General features: G+C 46.6%; 1 protein-coding gene across 3 annotated transcripts; it reads right to left on the bottom strand.

Moving 5' to 3' along the window:
- Positions 1 to 5,499: 5,499 nt before the first annotated feature.
- LOC136152299 (cytochrome P450 4A25-like) lies at positions 5,500 to 19,661 on the bottom strand. 3 transcript variants are annotated; one of them, XM_065913585.1, is made up of 13 exons: positions 19,408 to 19,659; positions 16,656 to 16,797; positions 15,992 to 16,036; positions 15,431 to 15,558; positions 12,942 to 13,066; positions 12,438 to 12,592; positions 11,888 to 11,994; positions 11,614 to 11,804; positions 11,383 to 11,516; positions 9,616 to 9,680; positions 9,395 to 9,471; positions 6,363 to 6,535; positions 5,500 to 6,001 (listed from the first exon to the last, which is right to left on the bottom strand). In XM_065913585.1, the coding sequence occupies exons 1-13, from the start codon at positions 19,600 to 19,602 to the stop codon at positions 5,994 to 5,996; spliced, it is 1,545 nt and encodes a 514-aa protein (XP_065769657.1). In that variant the 5' UTR covers positions 19,603 to 19,659; the 3' UTR covers positions 5,500 to 5,993. The 3 variants fall into 3 exon arrangements, with proteins under 3 accessions (XP_065769657.1, XP_065769667.1, XP_065769650.1); XM_065913578.1 differs by having other exon boundaries at positions 5,501 to 6,535; positions 19,408 to 19,658; XM_065913595.1 differs by lacking the exons at positions 11,614 to 11,804; positions 12,438 to 12,592 and having other exon boundaries at positions 5,500 to 6,535; positions 11,383 to 11,547; positions 11,867 to 11,994; positions 19,408 to 19,661.
- Positions 19,662 to 20,941: the final 1,280 nt, after the last annotated feature.

The following is a 20,941-nucleotide window of genomic DNA, read 5'->3' as shown; positions in this document are numbered from 1 at the left end:
TACAGAAATGATTCTGAGAAAGCACAGTATCCTTTTTCCGTACTCTGCACAATGCTGGCAGTAAAAGCGGTAAAGGTTTTAAAGTTGTCTCTTCAATGTTTCCATAGTGCTTATCCTTTCCAAAGGACAATCAGAACTACTCCTCAGTTTACCAAGTGTTATTAAGCTTGTTTTACAGACAAGAAAACAGGGATAGTGGACTTTTCAAGACACAAAACAAGTCAATGTCAGAATTAAGACCATCACCTTAAATTTACAACTCCAGCTTTGCTAATACCTGACTCTCATTCGTTGTATATGACATGCTATGTGCTGGCGTGGTGACAGCTGCTTTCTCTACATCATCCTTTCTATCCTCTCTGTCCTAGAACATACAGCACCCTCCAGACCCTCCCTCCAACCTTATCTCAGGCCACTGCTCCTGGGAGACACCAAGTTTTTCCTCCTCCAGACCCTGCTTGCTGTTCCCTTTACCTGGAATGCCCTTCCCCTTTCTCTTCACAGGGCCAGCTCCAAACCTTCCTTTGGTTTGACCTTGAATGTCCTCTCCAACAGGAGTTCATCCTGGGTCTCTCTATCTAAGCAGGGCCTCCCTGTCAGTCTCTCTCCAAGCACTGTGCTTATTCCCTTCTTAGTACTTAGTACTGTCTGCAGTCATTTTACTTTACTGTTTACTTGTTTATTTTGCAGGGAGGGGTGCTCCCTACATCTTCCCGGACAGCCTTCCCTTTTCCCTGCTGGCCTGGCTGCTGATGCTGGGTTCCTGAGGGGTCAGGCCTTCTGTTGCTATTTCAGATCCAGTAGACCAGGAGTCTGAACAAGGTGGTGTGGGGCCCACCAGTTCCTGTAGGCCACACACTCTGGCTTGGACAGTTGCTTGGCTTCCTAAACATCTGTGAGCTTGACTATTCTAAAGCTGTGTACACTCCAGGAGGTGAGGGCTCCTAGGACAAGTTGAAGCTTCCAGGGAAAGGGTTCAGGGTACTATGTGGAGAGTGGTCCTGGGCCTGTACCCAAAGTCTGGCCAGGTGGGGACCCATCCTATTTATCACCTGTCTTCCTCTGGGAATCCCTCGGTCCCTGCCTGACTCAGTCTTCTCTGTCTCCTGAAGATCCTAAGGCCCAGATATACATGACTTCTTCTTCCAACAGATTGGTGAGTGAGCACCTGCCTTCTCTGCCCTTCCCACTCCCCTTTGGTGCTGTGTGAGAAGGATCTTTGCCTGGCCTGTCTCTCCCTACCCTGTTCCCACTCAATCAATTACCTGATCCATTGGACTGCCTGGCCCCCATATTCCTTTCTTAAGCTCAGCTGCTCAGCTTCCTAGTGGGATGACAGAGAAGGAGGCAGGAGAACTCGTGGCTGGGCAGAGAAGCAGTATTCAGGCACCTCCTCCTGCTGCGTTTGTCTTTTTCCCTGTGTGGATGTCTATTCTGCTAGTTCTGATTCTCTGTTAGAACTCAGGCTAACTCAGATTTTGCTACCCATAATGGTTGTAGAGGAGCAAAATCTTAGGGATGTGTTTTCTGAATTGGCTTCTGGAAGGAACTGGTTCTCTAATAGAAGTAGTTGGAAAGACCTAATGACTATGTACAGTGGTAAAGAGGACACAGGTGATCTAGAGCATGAGGTAGCAATCTTGTTGTTCCATTGCTAAGTTGAGTCTGACTCTCTGCGACCCATGGACTGCAGCACGGCAGGCTTCCCTGTCCTCCACTTTCTCCTGGAGTTTGCTCAAATTCATATCCATTGAATTGGTGATGCTATCCAACCATCTCATCCTCTGTCACCCTCTTCTCTCCCTGCACTCAATATTTCTGAGCATCAGGGTCTTTTTCAATGAGTCTGTTCTTCATGTCAGGTAGCCAAAGTACAAGAACCTCAGTTCAACATCTGTCCTTCCAATGAATATTCAAGGTTAATTTCCTTTAGGAATGACTACTTTGATCTCCTTGCAGTCCATGGCATTCTCAGGAGTGTTCTCCAGCACCACAATTTGAAAGCAACAATTCTTTGGCACTCGGCCTTATTTATGGTCCAACTCTCCCATCCATCCATGACCGCTGAAAAACTATAGCTTGTCTGTATGGATCTTTGTCAGCAAAATAATGTCTCTTCTTTTTAACGTGTTATTTAGGTTTATCATCACTTTCCTTCCAAGAAGTAAGTGTCTCAAATTTCATGACTGAAGTCACCATCCACAGTGATTTTGGAGCCCAAGAAAATAAAATCTGTCATTGTTTTTTTCACTTTTCATTGACTTTTCACTAAAATGAAATGACTTTTCACTGTCATTCACTTTTTTCACTTCTGTTTGCCATGAAATGTTGCAATCAGATGCCATGATCTTAGTATTTTGAACCCTGAGTTTCAAGCCAGCTTTTTCACTCCCTTCTTTCACTCTTATGAAGAGGCTTTTTACTTCCTTTTCACTTTCTGCCATTAGAGTGGTATCATCTGCATATCTGAAGTTGCTGGTATTTTCCCCAGCAATCTTGATTCCACTTTGTGAGTCATCCACCCCAACATTTCGCATGATATACTCTGCATATAAACTCAATAAACAGCGTGACAATATACAGCCTTGACATATTCCTATCCCAATTTGGAACCAGTCTGTTGTTTCATATCTTGTTCTAACTGTTGCTTCTTGACCTGCATCATTCAGGTTTCTCAGGAAAAAGGAGAGATGGTCCAGTACTCTCATCTCTTGAAGAATTTTCCACAGTTTGTCGTGATCCACATAGTCAAAGGCTTTAGAATAGTCAATGAGGCAGATGTAGATATTTTTCTAGAAATCCCTTGCTTTCTTGATGAACCAGCGAATGTTGATAATTTGATCTCTCGTTGCTCTAGGTTTTTTAAGCCCAGCTTGTACATCTGGAAATTCTTGATTCACATACTGCTTAATCCTAGCTTGAAGGATGTGGAGCATAATCTTGCTAGCATGTAAAGTGAGCACAATGGTATGTAGTTTGAACATTCTTTAACATTGCCCTTCTTGGGGATTGGAATGAAAACTAACCTTTGCCAGTCCTGTGGCCACTGCTGAGTTTTCCAAATTTACTGACAGACTGAGTGCAGTCCTTTAAGAGCATCATCTTTGAGGATTTTAAATAAAGATACACAAAACATCATCATTGGATGTTACTAACCAAATTTTTATAAAAAACAAGATCCTGATGACCATATATTCGACATCTTAGAACTTTTCAGTCAAATTAAAGAATTTACTAAGACCGGCTGGTTGTTCCTAGCTGTACTGGTGAAAGCACTGAAGGAAATGAATGAAGTTGGGGATTCAAATTCCCAGGCCAAACTACACATATTTGACCAGAAAGCTTCAATGTCTGGCCTGAAAGAAACCTTTGTTTCCTGTAGCCACAGGGCCTCAGCCTGGGCTGAGATTTGTGAAAACTAAATCCAGAGTCTCATCCTGTTGGTGTCTGAATTACATGCAATTTGATTTCCCAATCTTCTGCCAAAGTGTGAGCATTTATTGGGAAGTAATGGGAACCTGAAACTGAAGTGGGGACATATGGCAAGATCCCAGTGAAGCTGAAACATTAACCCCCTAAATTTAGCTACTTCTTATTTACCAATTGATGAATATATGTGTTCTAGTTATGCATTCCAGAATGAAAAAAATAACTTTAGGAGGGGTGGGTATACAGCACCAGCTAGCTGGCAATAACTTGCATGTCTGAGGTGAGGTTCTCCAGGAGAGTGTAAATGCTCTAAATTAAAGGCCAATGTTTGATGCTATTTGTCTTTTTCACTTTATTGACTTTTAGTTGATTTGCAATACTGTGTTAGTGTCAGGGGTACAGCACAGTGATTCAGATATATGCACTATGTGCATGCATGTTCCTTCTTAGATTATTCTCCATTATAGGTTATCGAAATATGTTGAATAACATTACCTGTATTATACAGTAAATTCTTTATTTTTATCTACTTTATATATAGTAATGTGTATCGATTAACCCCATACTCCTAATTTATTCCTTTCTCCCTTTCTCCTTGGTAAGCTAATGCAAGTTTCTATGCCTGTGAGTCTCTTTGTGTTTTGTAAACAAGTTCATTTGAATTATTTTATAATTTTTCTACACTACCTCTTCCTTTTATTTATTTATTTATTTTAATTGGAGGCTAATTACTTTACAATATTCAGGTGGTTTTTGCCATATGTCGTCCCAGCCATGGGTGTACATGAGTCCCCCCATCCTGAATCCTCCACCCACCGCATCTCACTGGGTTGTCGCAGAGCACCAGCTTTAAGTGCTCTGCTTCATGTATTGAACTTGCACTGGTCATCTGTTTTATATGTGGTAATATACATGCTTCAATGCTATTCTCTCATATAACCCCACCCTCGCCTTCTCCCACATAGACCAAAAGTCTGTTCTTTATATCTGTGTCTCTTTTTTGGTCTTCCATATAGGGTCATCATTACCGTCTTTCTAAATTCCATATATATGTGTTAATACACTGTATTGGTCTCTCTCTTTCTGACTTACACACTCTGCATAATAGGCTCCAGTTTCATCCACCTCATTAGAACCGACTCAAATGAGTTCTTTTTTTTATAGCTGAGTAATATTCTATTCTGTATAGAATATTCACAACTTCCTTATCCATATTCTGAGCGTCCTTATCCATTCATCTGCTGATGGACCTCTAGGTTGTTTCCGTATCCTGGCTATGGTAAACAGTGCTGCGATGAACATTGGGATACATATGTCTCTTTCAATTCTGGTTTCCTCAGTGTGTATGCCCTGAAGTGGGATTGCTGGGTCATATGGCAGTTCTATTTCCAGTTTTTGAAGGAATCTTCACACTCTTCTCCATAGTGGCTATGCTAGTTTGCATTCCCAACTGAGGCATTGTCATTTCTACCTTACCCTCTGGAGAAGCTCAGTATTTACAAGTGTCCTGAGGGGCCTGGCTTCTCCCTGTGTGGCAGCCAAGACTTGTGCCCAGCTGGTTCCTCCCAGACCCTGCTGCAAACATGCTCCCCCACTTGTGGCATCTGAGGAGCCTGCAGGCCCTCTCTGTGAGGAAGGGCTGCCAGGGGGCTGGTGACATGACCAGGCTGAACTCTTCTCAAATGTCTTCAGGGGTGAATGAGACCCTTGTGCCTGAACAAGTCTGTAAGATTCCCTGCTCTGCAAGGGGTGGGTGTTGGCTGGGCCCCTTTACAGATGTGGTGAGAAAGCTACCGCAGAAGAAGAGGCAGGTTCCTTCCCTGACAGGTGTTGGTGTGAGCGCCTTCCCTCTGAGCCTTAGGCGGCGAGGCCTGTCTCCTGACTCAGCTGTCATGGGAGCCTCAGGTACTGGACAGGGTGTGGGGCTTCAGTGACACCAGAGTGTGAAGCTGCAGGGGGCTGGATACACTCTCCCTGCTAGGGTCTCGGCCCCACAGAGCAGGTGTTATGTCTCCTCCTCCTCCCCGCTGTTATTCCCTCCCCTTCCCTCTCTTCTGCTTCATCCGACTCCTTTCAGAGAAGACACATGCATTCCATATGATATTGTGCAATTTATCCAGGGATAGGGAAAGAGGAAACCATGTGAGTGAAATGGGAGTAGACCCATCTCACACAGGAGAGAGCAGTGGCCCAGGGAGAAGGGAGTTGCACAGTATTTAACAGGTCCAGAGATGGCTCCCCAGGTGTTCTTGTCCTAGTTCCCAGAACCCCAGAATGGGCCTGTTTGGTCTGAGTTGCCCAGGTAAGCACAAAGTCTTGAAGAAAGAGAAGGTTATATGAAGACAGACGCAGAGGGACATTTGAAGATGCTGCTGGATTTGAATGTGGAGGAGGGCCCAGGAGCCAAGGAATGCAAGGATGCAGCTCTAGATGCAAAAATGGCAAAAAGCAGGATCCTGTCCCAGGTCCCTGGATGAGGGGCCTGTCAACATCTTGCTTGTGTCCGGGGAATCCCACTTTTGACTTCTCATTCCAGAGCCATCAGAGGCTAACTTTGTGTTGTTCTAAAGCCCTAAAGTAGAGGCAAACCATTTTACCATCTAAACGGAAGTGATTACAGGGACAACAGGCAGGCAGAAGGGGAGAAACACATTGGAGAATAGACATACTGGAGGATGTCGGGTGATCAGGATTCAGGTGGACAGTGAGATATACATGGGGTCAGAGACAGACGGAGAGATAAGCAGACAGGGAGCCTGGAGAAAGTTGAGAGGGGAAGGGCAGAAAGTCTGCTGCTGGGCAGGAAGAAGGAGATGAGGCAAGCTGGCAGGGGGCAGACAAAAGCAGGATGTGAGCAATGGGCAAGGAAAGGAGAGAGTGGTAGCAAGACAGGATGGCAGGCAGGGGCCCTCAGAGCTTGTCCTTGTCTCCACCTGGATCAGACAGCTTCCTGAGCTTCAGGTGGATCCCATTTTTGGATCTCAGCACAATGACTGGCATGGGCACAGGGACCCTGGAGGGATCCGGTGACAGCTCAAAGCGAAGCAAGGTCAGGGCCACGGCCACCTTCAACTCATTCATGGCAAACTGCTTCCCGATGCAGTTCCTAGGTTGGGAGATAAAAAGGAAGTAAGCAGAGGCTTCTAATCCTTGCTAAGAAGAGGGAATCTGGGGTCTCCTCCAGGTGGCCCAGCCCCGATCCCTTCCTTACTAATAACACTGAACTTGCCAGCAAAGCTCTCCCCCTGACAGATGACAAAGTCCATCTGTCTAGCTCCTAACTAGCTCCTAACTCCTACTCCTGCTCTCAGCAGGAAATCCTGGGGAGCATCAGTGCTGTAAGCCACAGAGTCAAATCAAGTGCATCAAGAACTGTGAACTAGTACTTTATTCACTCGTCCACTGGCAATTCCTGGTTTCAGGTCAGTCCAGGACACTCTAGGGGCAGGGTGGACACCCTCTCAAGATCTTACTACCTATGATGGACAAACAGGCTGCCTGGTCCCCAGAGATGACAAGACAGCATTGTGCAAGGAATCAGATTGGCAACAGGGAGGCTTCCTGGAAAAGACAAGGGTTAACCACCCTGAACCTACTGGTCCAATTCACTCCCAGTTAATGGTCTGGCTTCCTGTCCCCCTCAACCCCTCAGTCAATCTATTTTTGGAACCTTCCCATTCTAATCCAGAAATGACCCTGCTAACCATCCCTTGGGCTCATCATCTGGCCTTTTCAGCCTCCATTCCTTCCCTCCCTCTAAAGCCACAGTAGCTCCAGGCCTGCTATGTTCCGCATCACAGGGAGGACACATCCCCGTGCCTCAGCTGCATCACAGCACTCTCTGGATTCTTCCTCACTCACCTGGGGTCTGTCCAGCTCCTCTTCCTGACTCAGCAACTGTTGAGGTCCCCACACCTCACCTCTGCCATCCTCATGCTCAAGGCTCAATCCAGTGACCCCTCCCTTTTTGCCAGTGACCCTCACCCCTTCTGCTGGCTGCACTCTTCCCATTCGGGACCCTCATGGCACCATGGATGTTAAACTAAGGACACATCACATCCAGTGCCCAGCACAGTGGCAGCTCATGAATCCTTCCACAGTGTGTGCAGTGAATGAGTGAGTGAAAGAGTGGATGTGTGAATGACATCTCTCTTGCGAAGACATGTTGATTTGTTGATAGTGAGCTCTGAGGGAGGACAGCATTATCATCCCTGTGTTCCCATCTCCTAGCACAGGTCTTGGTACACGGAGACACGCTTAATACATATTTTCACATTTGAACAATATTAATTGAATTGAAAACACCTCAAGTGGAATGATAATATAAGAAATATTGAATCTGACCTAGGAATCAAACCACCTAGTTCCTCCTGCCCTCTAGGAGCAGCTGCATGAGCTGCAGCCATGTCTACAAGGAAGGAGTTGACCCTGGTGTAAACCAAATCCTAGAAACAATTGAGGAAGACAGTTACTTACAGAACACTGTTCTGTCAAGGTTGCTTCAACAACTGAGAGTTTCCTAGATCTGTACAGTCAGGAAAAACTTGTTTCTTCTAAGTTACAAAGTCACTGAAATTACTATTTCAGAGGAGGTTCTGTGTCCTTTAAGATCTTCACAGCAATCATTTAGGAGTGTATCATCCAGGCTAACAGCTATTTCAAGTGTGCTTTATGTTTTACATGCAACAGATTTTTCAAATGCATGTGTCAAACATAAAATAGTCTCCCCCCTTTAGGGAAAGAGCAAATTAGCAAAGATGTCATGGTCAGGCTCTCTTGCCCTGCGTATCTCACTGTTGCCTCAGGGGTTGTAGTAATGATTGTGGAACAGCTGAGATCACGTATAGCACTGTGTACAAGTGTCACATGGTACTCGCTTGGACTCTGGCTTCTTTTGTTATATAAGCTCCACCTGGAAAAGCTCTGGTGGTGGTGTGTGGTACACCTTTAGGAGTTTCACTATGAAAGCCCTGGTTACTGCTGCATTGGGGCTACATTGGAGACATATCATGGATGCATTATATGAGGTTATGTTCTAGCTATGTTATGGTTTTTACGGCTGCTGCTACCAAGACTGCGTCAGGCAGGGCAGAACTGTGTTATGGAGGCCATAACACAACCAGGAGAGAATAACGTGTCTGAAGTTCCTATGGCTCCTCCAGTCCTCTTCCAGCCTCTTTGCTGACGCTTTGCCTATCCTGGGTTCAGCAAACGGTGTGCACAGTGTGAACAGTGAGACAACTGGCATCATGAGTAGGATCAGCAATAGAGTCCCCAAAGCAGACTTGATTGTCCTCCACTTTAAGATTTTTCTTACTAACATTACTCTGTAGAATCTGGGACTATGGTATCTAAACTCTGCTTTTTAATAAAGAATTTTGACAACAGAAAATATATGTCACGGTTATATTAATACACAGTCAAATCTATGTCGGATGTACAACAGGAAGAGAGAACACACTCATGACTGTGAAAATTTCTTCAAACTACAACTATAATTGATCACATACATGATTTGAAGCCTCAGGACATGGAATTCCCAATCTAGGCAAGCAATGACGAACACAGTGAGGGTGGACAGGTGATTGAAGCAGAAAGGTAGTGGGCTGACTAGGAAGGTGGGAGCAGATAAAATCATCTTTTAAGGTGACTGAAATTGTGCTAACCAAACAAGTGTAGTTTAAATTTCATGAAGACTTCCAGTGCTAAAATGTCATACTCCTAAAGTGAGGAAAACCCTGGATACTTTGGAGTGGCCACTGACATGGAAATGAGGTCAATCCTTGTGGACAGGAGGAGGTCAATGTCATTGTGGTGGGCCCTGAAGACCTTCTTGTATATGGAGACCCACGCCTCCTTCTCAACATACAAGTACAGAACTTCATGCTCCTCATATGTAGGTAGACAGTGACTCACATCGGGTAGCAACCAGTGACACTTGCTTCCCCCAGTACACAGGTCTCACCTGGGTCCTCCTGAGAAGGGCAGGAAGGCATGGCTGTGTCGAGTAGAACCTGGTGCAAACCGGGTTGGGTCAAACATCTGCAGAGAGAGCACCGGGGCCAGGACATTTGGGGTCAAACCCCTCACATGAATCCCCTGGGGGATAAGAGTCCCAGAGAGGGAGCAGGGAAAAAGTTTGGTGTTGAGAGAGCATCCCATCTCCTCCTCCCACGTCCATCATACCTCTGGGTTCGGCCACACCTTCGGGTTGTGATGAAGCCCATAAAAGGAGAGGGAGACTGAGATTCCTGTGGGGCAGAGGAGAGAGAGAACCTGATAGTCCCGTGGTGCAGGGGATGTGTGTCTTCACAAAAGTCCTGGGAACCATCATGGGAGCACATTCCGTCACTCTGAATGAAATGATGCTCTTGCAAGGCAGGTGGGTGGGGCATGACAAAACCCACAATCACAGATTAGGGGTAGGTGACCACAGCCCAGGACTGAGAATTAAAAGAACTGCAAGGTTACACTTAGGAGCAGCGCAGGTGACAACTCACATTTATCAAGTGCCACTGTGAACCTGGGGAATGTGCAATAATCATTTAATCCTCACAGAAGCACTCCTGTCCCCATGAACCCATGAAGCACCTGAGCCTCAGAGAGGTTATGGGTTGGGTCTATGATCCAACAGTTAGGAGGGAACAGAGCTGGGATTCAGACCCACTGGGTGCTAAGTCAGTGGCTGGTCTCCAGGCATGGCAGGGCTCTCAGACCTCATCATCACCTGCTGTTTGCCATCCACAGAGGTCACCTCAGAGACTAGACCCTCTGACCCATGACAGTGGAGTCTCTTGAGCTCCTTCCTTTACTCAAACCCCATGTGGAAGAATCGTGCCTCCCCAGCTTCTGCTTTTCTCTTAAGCCTTCATGATTCAAGAAATAGAACTTTAGGCTCCATCATAAGACCACACAGAAGGATCAACAATTATTTGTTGAGCTTTGTTGCATTCAAGATTTGTGTCAAACAGTTTTTCTTTCAGTAGAGGTAAACTACTTTACAATGGTGTGTTGGTTTCTGCCATACTAGAGTGCAAATAAGGCACAGTTATGTATCTATATATATGGAGAAGGAAATGGCAACTCACTTCAGTATTCTTGGCTGGGAAATGTCACAGACAGTGGAGGCTGCTGGACTACACTCTATGGAGTCACTAAAGAGCCAGACATGACCTAGCAACTAACCAACAGCTATATTCCCTCCATCTTGCACCTCTCTCCCCCTTCCCATTCCACCCCTTTAGGTCATCTCAGAGAACCAGGCTGGGCTCCCTTTTATATAGCAGCTTTCCACTAGATACTTACTCATATTTTACACATGACAGTCTATGTATGTCGATGTTACTTTCTCAATTAATCCTACCATCCCTTCCCCTCCTATGTCCACATGTCCATTCCCTATGTCTGCATCTACATTCCTTCTCTGCAAATACGTTCATCAACACTATTTCCTAGATTCTATATATACATATGTGTGTGTTAATATACGATATTTGTTTTTCTCTTTCTGAGTGCATCACTCTGTATGACAGGCTGTAGATTCTTCCACCTCACTGCAACTGACTCAGGTTTGTTCCACTTTATACTGAGTAATATTCCATTGTGTATACGGACCATATCTTCATTATCCATTCATCTGTCAGTGGATACCTAGGTTGCTTCCATGTCCTGACTATTGTAACAATGCTGCAATGAACACTGCAGCACATGTGCTTTTTGGATTCTGGTTTTCCCAAGGTATATTACAAGTAGTAGGATTGTTGAGTATATGGTAGTATTAATCCTAGGTTTTATGGAGAAGCATTTTTAAAAACTCATTCAAACTACAGAATAAATATTACCTCAGGCAGACAAGAGCCAGAGCATCCTGGAACTGGAAATCCGCAGGTGGATTACTGGTCTAGCATGTGGTCCTACAGAGTGCTTAGCTGAGTGGTGAGGTGAAGTTCATACCTGCAGGTAAGGAGCGTCCATCAGGGAAGGTGATGGGCTTGCTCAGCTCTCTGCTGATGACTGGTACTGGTGGATAGAGTCTCAGTGCCTCCTTGATGCACATGGTGGTGTAGGGCATCTGGTCCAGATGGTCCCTGAAAGCAAGCCCATCTGAGAGCAGGCAGGACTGGACAACCAGGGATTCTCTCTAGCTCAGGTGGGACAAGGTTCTTCCATTTCCTGGACACTCACCAGGTGATGGAGGTGCCACCCCCCAGGAGGCTCTGGATCTCTTCCCGACACCTCTGCTGATGCTCAGGGTGGGAGGCTAGAGCATAGAGGATCCAGGAGATGCCACTGGCTGTGGTGTCATGACCCTCGAACATGAACGTGTCCACCTCGGCACGGAGGTCCTCATCAGACAAGCTGCTCCCATTCTCCATCTGTGGAGGCAGGGCCAAATGCAGGGTCTGCCCTTCCTGTGTGCTTCTGCCCAAAGGCTCAGGCCTCTCCTGCCCACACTCACTCTGGCAAAGAGGAGGATGTCCAGGAAGTCCAAGTGCCTCCTGCTCCTCACCTTCTCCAGCTCTCCCTCCTTCTGCAGGTGAGCCTTCCTCTCCTTGATCACTGTGTCTGTCCCAGGACAGTGGTTCCCAGCCAGAACTGAGCACTCTGGGGAGCTCAGATTCTGCACCCACCATAACCCGATCTGCCCTTCAGGCCCAGTCTGGGTGCCAAGTGGATGAGGGTGAGGGTGGGACTGGGTGAGCATGTCAAGACTGAGAGCTTCTGCATCTTCTACTCGAGATGGGAATCCAAGCAGTAACACAGCCCATGGGGCTCTGCCTGAATGTTGCTGGGAGGAAGTCTCACTCAATCATCACCAAGATCATAACTCCTGTAACTCCCTGTTCAACACCTGACATCCCGACTTCTGGGTTCCTCGTCCCTGAAGCAGCTGGGTGTATGCCAGCTCATGAATAGGAAGCAGGGGTCTGGGCTCTGCCTAAGGGGTCAAGGCTAGGTCACATGAGCCTGATGAAGGTGGGGGAGCAGTCCAGGAGGGAGACAAGAACCTGTGTGTTGGTGGGCGATATGGCAGGCCCGGTGGTTCCAGCGGCCTTCAGGTGTCAGCCTGTAGATGAGATCGTTTTGGTGGAAAGCATTCCTTGCTCGGGAAAAAATCAGATGACTGAGGTCCCTGATGGCCTGGATGTAGGACTGGGAGTTCCTGAAGGGAGAAAACGCAGAAATACTGGAGTTGAGGGAGGCGCTGACCTGGAGAGGGTCAGATTGCTCAGGTAACACCAAGGCATCATCATTTCTGCCTCACTGCCCTGGAGCCACCCCCTTGGAGTCCTTTGCAAGTGTCCTGAGGGGCCAGGCCTCTCCCTGTGCAGGAGTCACGGACATCTGACTGAGTCAAGGGTTGTCTGGGTGGAATTGGACCATGGTCCATGTCTCTCTGTAGAATGTTATTTTTTTGTGCTGATAAGCATCCACACTGCCCTTACTGCCTCTCAGGTAAGTCCTTCCCAGCTGATGAAAACAGGACCCTGCCATTGAAAGTTGTCACTCACCTGTCCATCTGGACTCTGCCCTGGTGGCTGAAGGCGCACTTCATGATGGTGTCCAGGGTCATTGAGGAGACGTGTCCAAAGATCTCCAGATGTGAGTCCTGGCTGACGAGCTTTTCCCACTCGTCCTGTGGAGGGAGGAGGCACTGACACTGCTCTGTTCCCCTAGGAGACCTGCGCTGCCACAACCAAGCTTTCTCTCTGTCTCTACATCTTCAGATGAGATTTCCTCATTTTCTAAGCAGACATGTTTTAGCAACTTTTGACTGTAACACACGTGTGTATTGTGATACCTATTTTTCTGACTCTTTCTTATATATGCAGTATATTCTCTTCTAATATCCTAGTTAATCCTGAATATTTGGATAACTTATGATAATAAGTTATTATAGTCCAACATTTGCTGGATCATCGAAAAAGCAAGAGAGTTCCAAAAAAACACTATTTCTGCTTTATTGACTATGCCAAAGCCTTTGACTGTGTGTATCACAGTAAACTGTGGAAAATTCTGAAAGAGGTGGGAATACCAGCCCACCTGACCTGCCTCTTGAGAAACCTGTATACAGGTCAGGAAGCAACAGTTAGAACTGGACATGGAACAACAGACTGGTTCCAAATAGGAAAAGGAGTACGTCAAGGCTGTATATTGTCACCCTGCTTATTTAACTTATATACAGAATACATCATGAGAATGCTGGGCTGGAGGAACTACAAGCTGGATTCAAGATTGCGGGGAGAAATATCAATAACCTCAGATATGCAGATGACACCACCCTTATGGCAGAAAGTGAAGAAGAACTAAAGAGCCTCTTGATGAAAGTGAAAGAAGAGAGTGGAAAAAGTTGGCTTAAAGCTCAACATTCAGAAAACTAAGATCATGGCATCCAGTCCCATCACTTCATGGCAAATAGATGGGGAAACAGTGACTGATTTTATTTTCTGGAGACCCAAAATCACTGCAGATGGTGACCACAGCAATGAAATTAAAAGACACTTACTCCTTGGAAGAAAAGTTATGACCAACCTAGATAGCATATTAAAAAGCTGAGACATTATTTTGTCAACAAATGTCCTTCTAGTCAAGGTTATGGTTTTTCCAGTGGTCATGTATGGATGCGAGTTGGACTATAAAAAAAGCTGAGTGCAGAAGAATTGGTGCTTTTGAACTGTGGTGTTGACTAAGACTCTTGAGAGTCCCTTGGACTGCAAGGAGATCCAACCAGTCCATCCTAAAGAAAATCAGTCCTGGGTGTTCATTGGAAGGACTGATGTTGAAGCTGAAACTCCAATATTTTGGCCACCTGATACGAAGAGCTGACTCACTGGAAAAGACCATGATGTTGGGAAAGATTGAGGGCAGGAGAAGAGGGGACGATGAGGATGAGAAGGTTAGATGGCATCACCAACTCAATGGACATAGATCTGGGTAAACTCTGGGAGTTGGTGATAGACAGGGAGAATTGGACATGACTGAGCCACTGAATTGAACTGAACTATGAGATAACCACCTTTGGCAGAGCAGAAAGCATAGTTTCTCAGGGGACAAAGGGAGAACTTTTGTGTCCTGAGGTCATATCTGGACAGGTGATATCCAACACTAGTAAGCAAATATTTCAAGGCAAGGAAAAGCTGCTGCTACAGCTGCTAAGTTGTTTTAGTCATGTCCAACTCTGTGTGACCCCATAGACGGCAGCCCATCAGGCTCCCCTGTCCCTGGGATTCTCCAGGCAAGAACACTGGAGTGGGTTGCCACTTCCTTCTCCATGCATGAAAATGAAAAGTGAATGTGAAGTCGCTCAGTCGTGTCCGACTCTTAGCGACCCCATGGACCGCAGCCTGCCAGGCTCCTCCGTCCATGGGATTTTCCAGGCAAGAGTACTGGAGTGGGGTGCCATTGCCTTCTCCAAAGGAAAAGCTAAAGTGGTTCTAGTGGGGCTCCTAGAAGGGGCATGAGCTACTCAATTGTTTTCATTCATCCGATGTTAGCTAAGAACAGGTGGTACCTGGTCTGGATCAGAGGTGATGTTTGTGAAGGCCCAGCTCTGTGAGTGTAGACCTGGACTCATTTCCTCTCATGAGTGGCTCACTGATGTGCAGAAGCCATGGAACCCAGGCCAGAGCCCACCTGAGTGACATCCTGGGATATCCACTCTGCCACCGAAGCTGCCGTTGTCCAGGCCAGCCAGGGCCAGTTTGAGCTGACCTCCTTGCTCTATTCCCCTGTGTTTAAACATGGAGATGGGAAACATGTGGATCCTGAATACACCATGGCCTTGGTTTCTCTTGGTGAGGAGAAAATTATAGATCTATGTTGTTGCCTAGATGTTCCTCTGTCCCACCTAGTTTTAATGAGTGGTGTGTCATACTATGTTGTGAATGCATCATTCTGGGCAGTTCTATTCAATGGGTGTCTGAGGGACATAAGTGTCTGATAGTGGACTATGTCAGCTGTGCTGGATTCTAGTGCGTATGATGACAAGGGATGGACTCACCAGCATCACTCGGACAGAGTCAGCCATGAGTCCCACGTAGGGCCTCAGGATGTCATAGTGGAAGGCTGGGGTCAGCATCCGCCGGTGCTGGAACCACGTCTGCCCCTCCAACAGCAGCAAACCTTTCCCTGAAGCACAGATGGGTGTGTATGGGCATTGGGGAGATTGGGGCCATCTAAGGAGGAACCAAGGGCACAGGAGAAGTCTCCTCATGGGCAAGGGTCGGCGAGGCCTGTAGTCTTAAGGGATGTGAATTTCCAATATGTCTGTCCATAGCATGTGATTGTGACAGCAATGAGGACGAAAAAGTGTAGGGGGGCAGGTGATAAAAAACTTAATGAAAAGTCGGGGAACATTAGAAAAGACTGAGAAGTGATGAAGAAGCAGCTCGGCTTCAGGAGGGCTACAGTGCCATTACAAAGACTGATGGTGTTTTAGAAAAATTATGTTTTATTCAGAGATGGGGGTGCCTGGCACCTGTTGTTCTCCATTTACACAAAGAGACCACTCTTGGTTAACCTAACGTGTGGGTGGCTGGCAGTTTTATTTAAATGTACTTACCAATCCAGGGCTTCAGGTTTGTATAGCTAACTTGAGCCTTTGGGTCTGAAAAGTAAAGAAGGAATATGGATGGGACAAAACTTGGCAGACAGCCTCTAGAGCAGCTGAGGTCTAGACCATGGGCTCCCTTCTCTTCCTGGTGCTTGTCAAATGGCAGTCAGTCTGAAGCCACCACCCATTTGCCTCCCATCCCTGACTCTCTCTGTCCTGATAGTCACTGTGGTCCCAGGAAAGTAGACTCAGTGTTGCAGAGCAGAAGACCCACAGGATTAATTTGGTGAATTGTCCTGAAACAGAAACTCTGTTCAGTGCCATTGAATGAGACCGAATCTGTGATTTTTCTACAATCAGCGGTGGTCTGGCCATCTCATGATCCAGGGCTGGCAACAGTGAAAGGTGCTCAACCTAGGACAGTGTAGACAGGAAATTGTCTCCAGGTCTGGGATCATCTCAAATTGTTTATAGAAAGAAAAGAGACACAAAAGAGAATCCAGCCCCACCAGGAGTGAAGCGTTTATTAAGGAGTAAATAATGTTGTCTTTATCTGGCTTGTGGTGGGAAGGTGTTTGGAGGAATTCAGGCATTGGCGTCTGATATGCCAGTGTCTTGTGGAATTTATGTACTCAAATGGAAGGTTGTCTGCAGCTGAGGGTTTCCCTCTCACCTGATCTCCCCAGGACCATCTTCATGTAGTCAGGGTCGTAGAGCCACACAAAGGCCCTGGTGCCCCACATCCAGCGAACACAGGCCCTTGGGTATTTCTCTACCCTTTTCATTAGGTGTGGCAGCTCACCCTCCTCTTGGAACTGTCACCAAGGGAAAGACAAGTCAATGACTTCTTTCTTTTAGTTCCAGAGCAGGCGTGGAGGTGAAGGCCTGGAAGGGTACTAGGTGATCACTCTGGATCCATCAGCAGAACTAAGAGTGTTGAACTATTTCTTCTGACCTGGAATCTCATCCAAGCTTGCAGGCTGTCTACCGTTGTCCTAAGATCAGAATCTGTCCCATGTCAAGTAGAGTTATGAGCCAACACTACTAACTGCCTACAGAATCTTACATCAAAGACAACTCCATGGCTTATGAAACTTTTGGTAATAATTTGCACACAGGGATATAACTGCTAGAGCAATTTATGATGATTTGTATCACTTGGTGGGCTTCCCTGGTGGCCTAGATGTTAAGGAACATGCCTAGAAAGTGGGAACCTGGGTTGATGCCTGTTTGGGAAGATCCCTTGGAGAAAGTAAGCAGTTTTTTTCCTATTATTTGGCTTATTTAAAGAAGAGATAGATATTTTAAGAATTGACTTTATGTATTAATTTCATTTTGCCATCCTGATCATATATATGTTTGATGCTATCCCAGCATACATGTTAAAGTATCTTAGTATGAAAGAATGTTTGGAATGTGTATGGCTAAGTGAAAAAATTAAATATTACACTGTGTGTGTGATATTATTTTCTATATTGATTGTGTGCATAGTTGTAGAAGAGATTCTGCATATACACATATGAGAATGATATTGAACTAAGATTTTGATCTGTGGATTTTTAATCTCAGTTTCAATGACTAAAGGTCAGAAACTTTTGTGCATTACCCGTCTTGTACACTTGGAATCTATGTGCGCCCCTGGGTAAGGACAACAAAGGCCTTTCCTTTCTGAATTTACCCTCTCCTTGCCCTGACAGGCTGGTGATTCCACAGGACCCATTGCTCTGCCCCCAGGATGCTACTGTCAACTCTCCTTGCACTGGATCCACCTGCTCATCTTCCAGGTCTTTGCTCATGTTCTTCCCTCTACCTGGTAGCCTGTCATTTTTACCACAGAGCAACTGCCTCTCCTCAACACTGGAGACTCAGCTTGTTTTGTTACCTCTGGATTTCTTGTCAACAGTTGATCCCAGGCAAGTTCCAAATAGTCACATTGTCTTTATTTCAATGGCTTCTGTGTCACTCAGATCAGCCCTCTATACTTTGTATGTGACCTCTACCTGCATCCTTCTACCATGAAGACTCACCAGCTCTGAGGCAATTTGGCTACTCTGGGTCACGTTCCTTCCCTGAGCTTGTGCTTACTGAGCAGTAACTCTGTGCCAGACACAGACTGAAGGCACTAAATTAGCAGGCAGCTCTAGATGCTTGTCTGTTTGGAGCCTGCAGGCTAGTGAAATAGCCTGAGTGATCAAGGGGCCATAAGAGGAGGGCGTCATGAAAGTGTGGTGGACAGAAGACAAAGCCTATGGGGAAGCTTCGGGGAAGGGGGCCTAACTCAGATCTGGATGTTAAGAAAGTCTTCCTGCACTTGCTCTTTCCTTGACTCATAATTTACGAAGATGCTTTCAGGATAGAAACATGAACCCGAGGCAAGGTATCCCAGAAGAAGCTCATAGCTATGATCTTGCAGAGAGAAATAGCTGCATCTAGTTAGCACTGACTTGTGAGAAGGACGTCCAAGGGAAAAAGAGCATCCTCTCCACTCCTGAGAGACCCAGGATGAAAATGACTTGGGCCTGGGGCTTGTGAGACACTCATATGAGGGATGAGATCATTCCAGGGAGAGGGCACATGGGAGCCAAGTCCCAGAGGCTGGAATGCACAGGCCGGTGGGGAGGACCTTGAGTGACCTGGGGTGCAGGAGATTAGGAAGGAGAGGAGACAGAGGTACTGGGCCAGGCCACAAGGAGCTTGGGCTGCTTCTAGTTCTTGTCCTTGTCTCCACTCTGCTCTAATTGTGCTGCAGAGAAAGAGAGACCTCAGCTCCCTGCAACCTGTGATTTCCTCCTAAAACTTGTTTAAGCCACAGACCCTTGGCGAGCCATTTCCATGTGGTCTCTGACTTTGCTCTGAGCTCCCCCACCCCCAGGCTAGTGGTGCCAGAGCTGGGTGGGCAGTTGCTGCCGTCCCAGCCTACAAGCTGCTCCTTTCCCTCCTGCCTGTCTCTCCATACAATGGACTGACTCCCCTCTGTGCAGGCTCTGTTGTGGGTGCTGAGGGTGAGGAGGATTACAGGCTCAATTCCAAGAGTTCATAGTCCAGAGAGAGGACACCAAATAGGCAGCTCTCCTCACCTGGCCCCATCACGGAAACTTCACTCCTGTGTGTTGCCTCTAGTGCGGGTTTCTAGCACTGACCTTATGGAAATAGAAAATCCCTTAGTCTGAATGAACCAAGCCGGTTTGTCTCCACACCTGACATAACCCAACCCAGCAGGTAAGCCTCTTTTCCTGTGATTTGATACCTTCTTAGATTCCTGTTTGTTGTCTCCACACACAGTGAACCCATAGGGCTGATCCATCAGATTAGACAACTGTGCCCTCAGGCAAGCACAGAGCCAGGTATGAACTTGCTGAATGCGACCATGCTCTAGCTCTCCAGCCCTCCCAATCCTCACACTCCCCCATCCAGCTCCATCTTACCTCCCGCTTGTGTCCATAAAACCAGTGAGAAGGAGGAGACGGGAAGTGATGAAGGGCTTTGAGCAGCCACTGTCTGCGCAGGTAGAGCTGTGCCACCTTGAACAGAAGCAGAACCAGGCCGAGCAGGGAGACCACCTGCAGGAGCCCAGAGACACTGCCCAGGGCTCTGGAGGGGCTCAGTGCAGAGACACTCATGGTGCAGTGGCTTCTGGATTGCTGACTGCCCCTGACTGTGGCTGACCTCCCCTGAGCACCCAGCCTGTTCTGGGAGGATCTCCCCGCCCACCTGGGGGAGGGTGAAGGTGAAGGCAGAGCTCAGACCTGTGCCTCCAGATTTGCTGCTGTTTTTTATTTTTGTTTTCTTAAACCAGATCTTATGTTCCAAAGTGTAAGTATTATAAAGAGAAGATAATATTTGTAATTTGATCTGGGAGTTTGCCTTGTTCTAGGATATTGCAAACTATCACATGCTTACATTTTTAAAAACCTTTAGACAGTTTGAAATAAAACAGAAAAGTAAATATTTTTTAAAACTTCCTGAAAATTGAGTCCCTTCAGTGTTCACCTGAAACTATCACACATTGATAACTGAGTGTACTCCAATCAAACTTGGCCTGGTGGCTCGGGGGGTAAAGAATCTGCCTGCATGCAGGAGATCCAGGTTGATCCTTGGTCAGGAAGATCTCCTGGAGAAAGCAATGGTGATCCATTCCAACATTCTTGCCTTCAGAATTCCACAGACAGAGGAGCCCGGTGCTTTATAGTCCATAGGGTGGCAAAGAGTTCTACCCTACTGAGCGACTTTCATTTCAGTAAAAAATACAAAACATTAAAGAACAAACAAACAAGCTGATTAAAAAAAAACTTCCTTGAAAAACATATCCCTGTGGTGTCTTATTTAACAGTGTGATATTGTTCAGAATCAGGTTTAATTCTCTAGTATAAATAGCCTTGAAATACCCTGCTTGACCACATGAATCATTTTCATTTGTCCAAGGCAACTGAAACTTCCACAGGTTCTCGTAAGACAAGTTGCTCCTTTTCTCCACCTATGGAGGCAGTTCTGCCCTTCCTGTGTGCTTCTGCCCATAGGCTCAGGTCCCTCCTCCCAACACTCACTCTGGCAAAGAGGAGCATGTCCAGGAAGTCCAGTGCCTCCTGGTCTTCTCCCTCTCTAGCTGTCCCTCCTTCTCAGATGAGCCTTCCTCCCCATGATCACTGCATCTGTCCCAGAACACTGGTTACCAGCCAGAGCTGAGGACTCTGGGGGCCCAGATGCAGCCCCACCATAGCCCCAAATTCTTATCTCTATGTGGCAGTAGCACATGTGTGTTGAGGTGTGTGTCACATAAGATGGGTAATAATATGTCCATGTGTCTGCAAGAGGGAACAAGCTTGGCTGTAGAGGGGAGTTTCATCATGTGACAATGTGTTTGTGCACTCTAGGGTGTAATGTGTGTGTCTCTGGGGTTGAGTGCATTATTCTGGGGGGCTGTGTCTGATGATGTTTGATGGATATATCTGCTTGAGAGTG

The sequence above is a fragment of the Muntiacus reevesi genome, chromosome 1 (genome assembly GCF_963930625.1).
Source record: "Muntiacus reevesi chromosome 1, mMunRee1.1, whole genome shotgun sequence".
Lineage (NCBI taxonomy): Eukaryota > Metazoa > Chordata > Mammalia > Artiodactyla > Cervidae > Muntiacus > Muntiacus reevesi.
This window is presented reverse-complemented; position numbering and strand designations above follow the sequence as displayed.

What these genes read in the sequence shown, in the direction of transcription:
- LOC136152299 (XM_065913578.1), bottom strand. Translation starts at nt 19,602, where the DNA reads ATGAGTGTCTCTGCACTGAGCCCCTCCAGAGCCCTGGGCAGTGTCTCT. An exon ending in AAACCTGAAGCCCTGGATTG is followed by an intron (nt 15,559 to 15,991) that starts GTAAGTACATTT and finishes TCTGTGCTTCAG; the next exon opens with GGAAAGGTTTGCTGCTGTTG. An exon ending in ACATCCTCCTCTTTGCCAGA is followed by an intron (nt 11,805 to 11,887) that starts GTGAGTGTGGGC and finishes CTGCCTCCACAG; the next exon opens with ATGGAGAATGGGAGCAGCTT.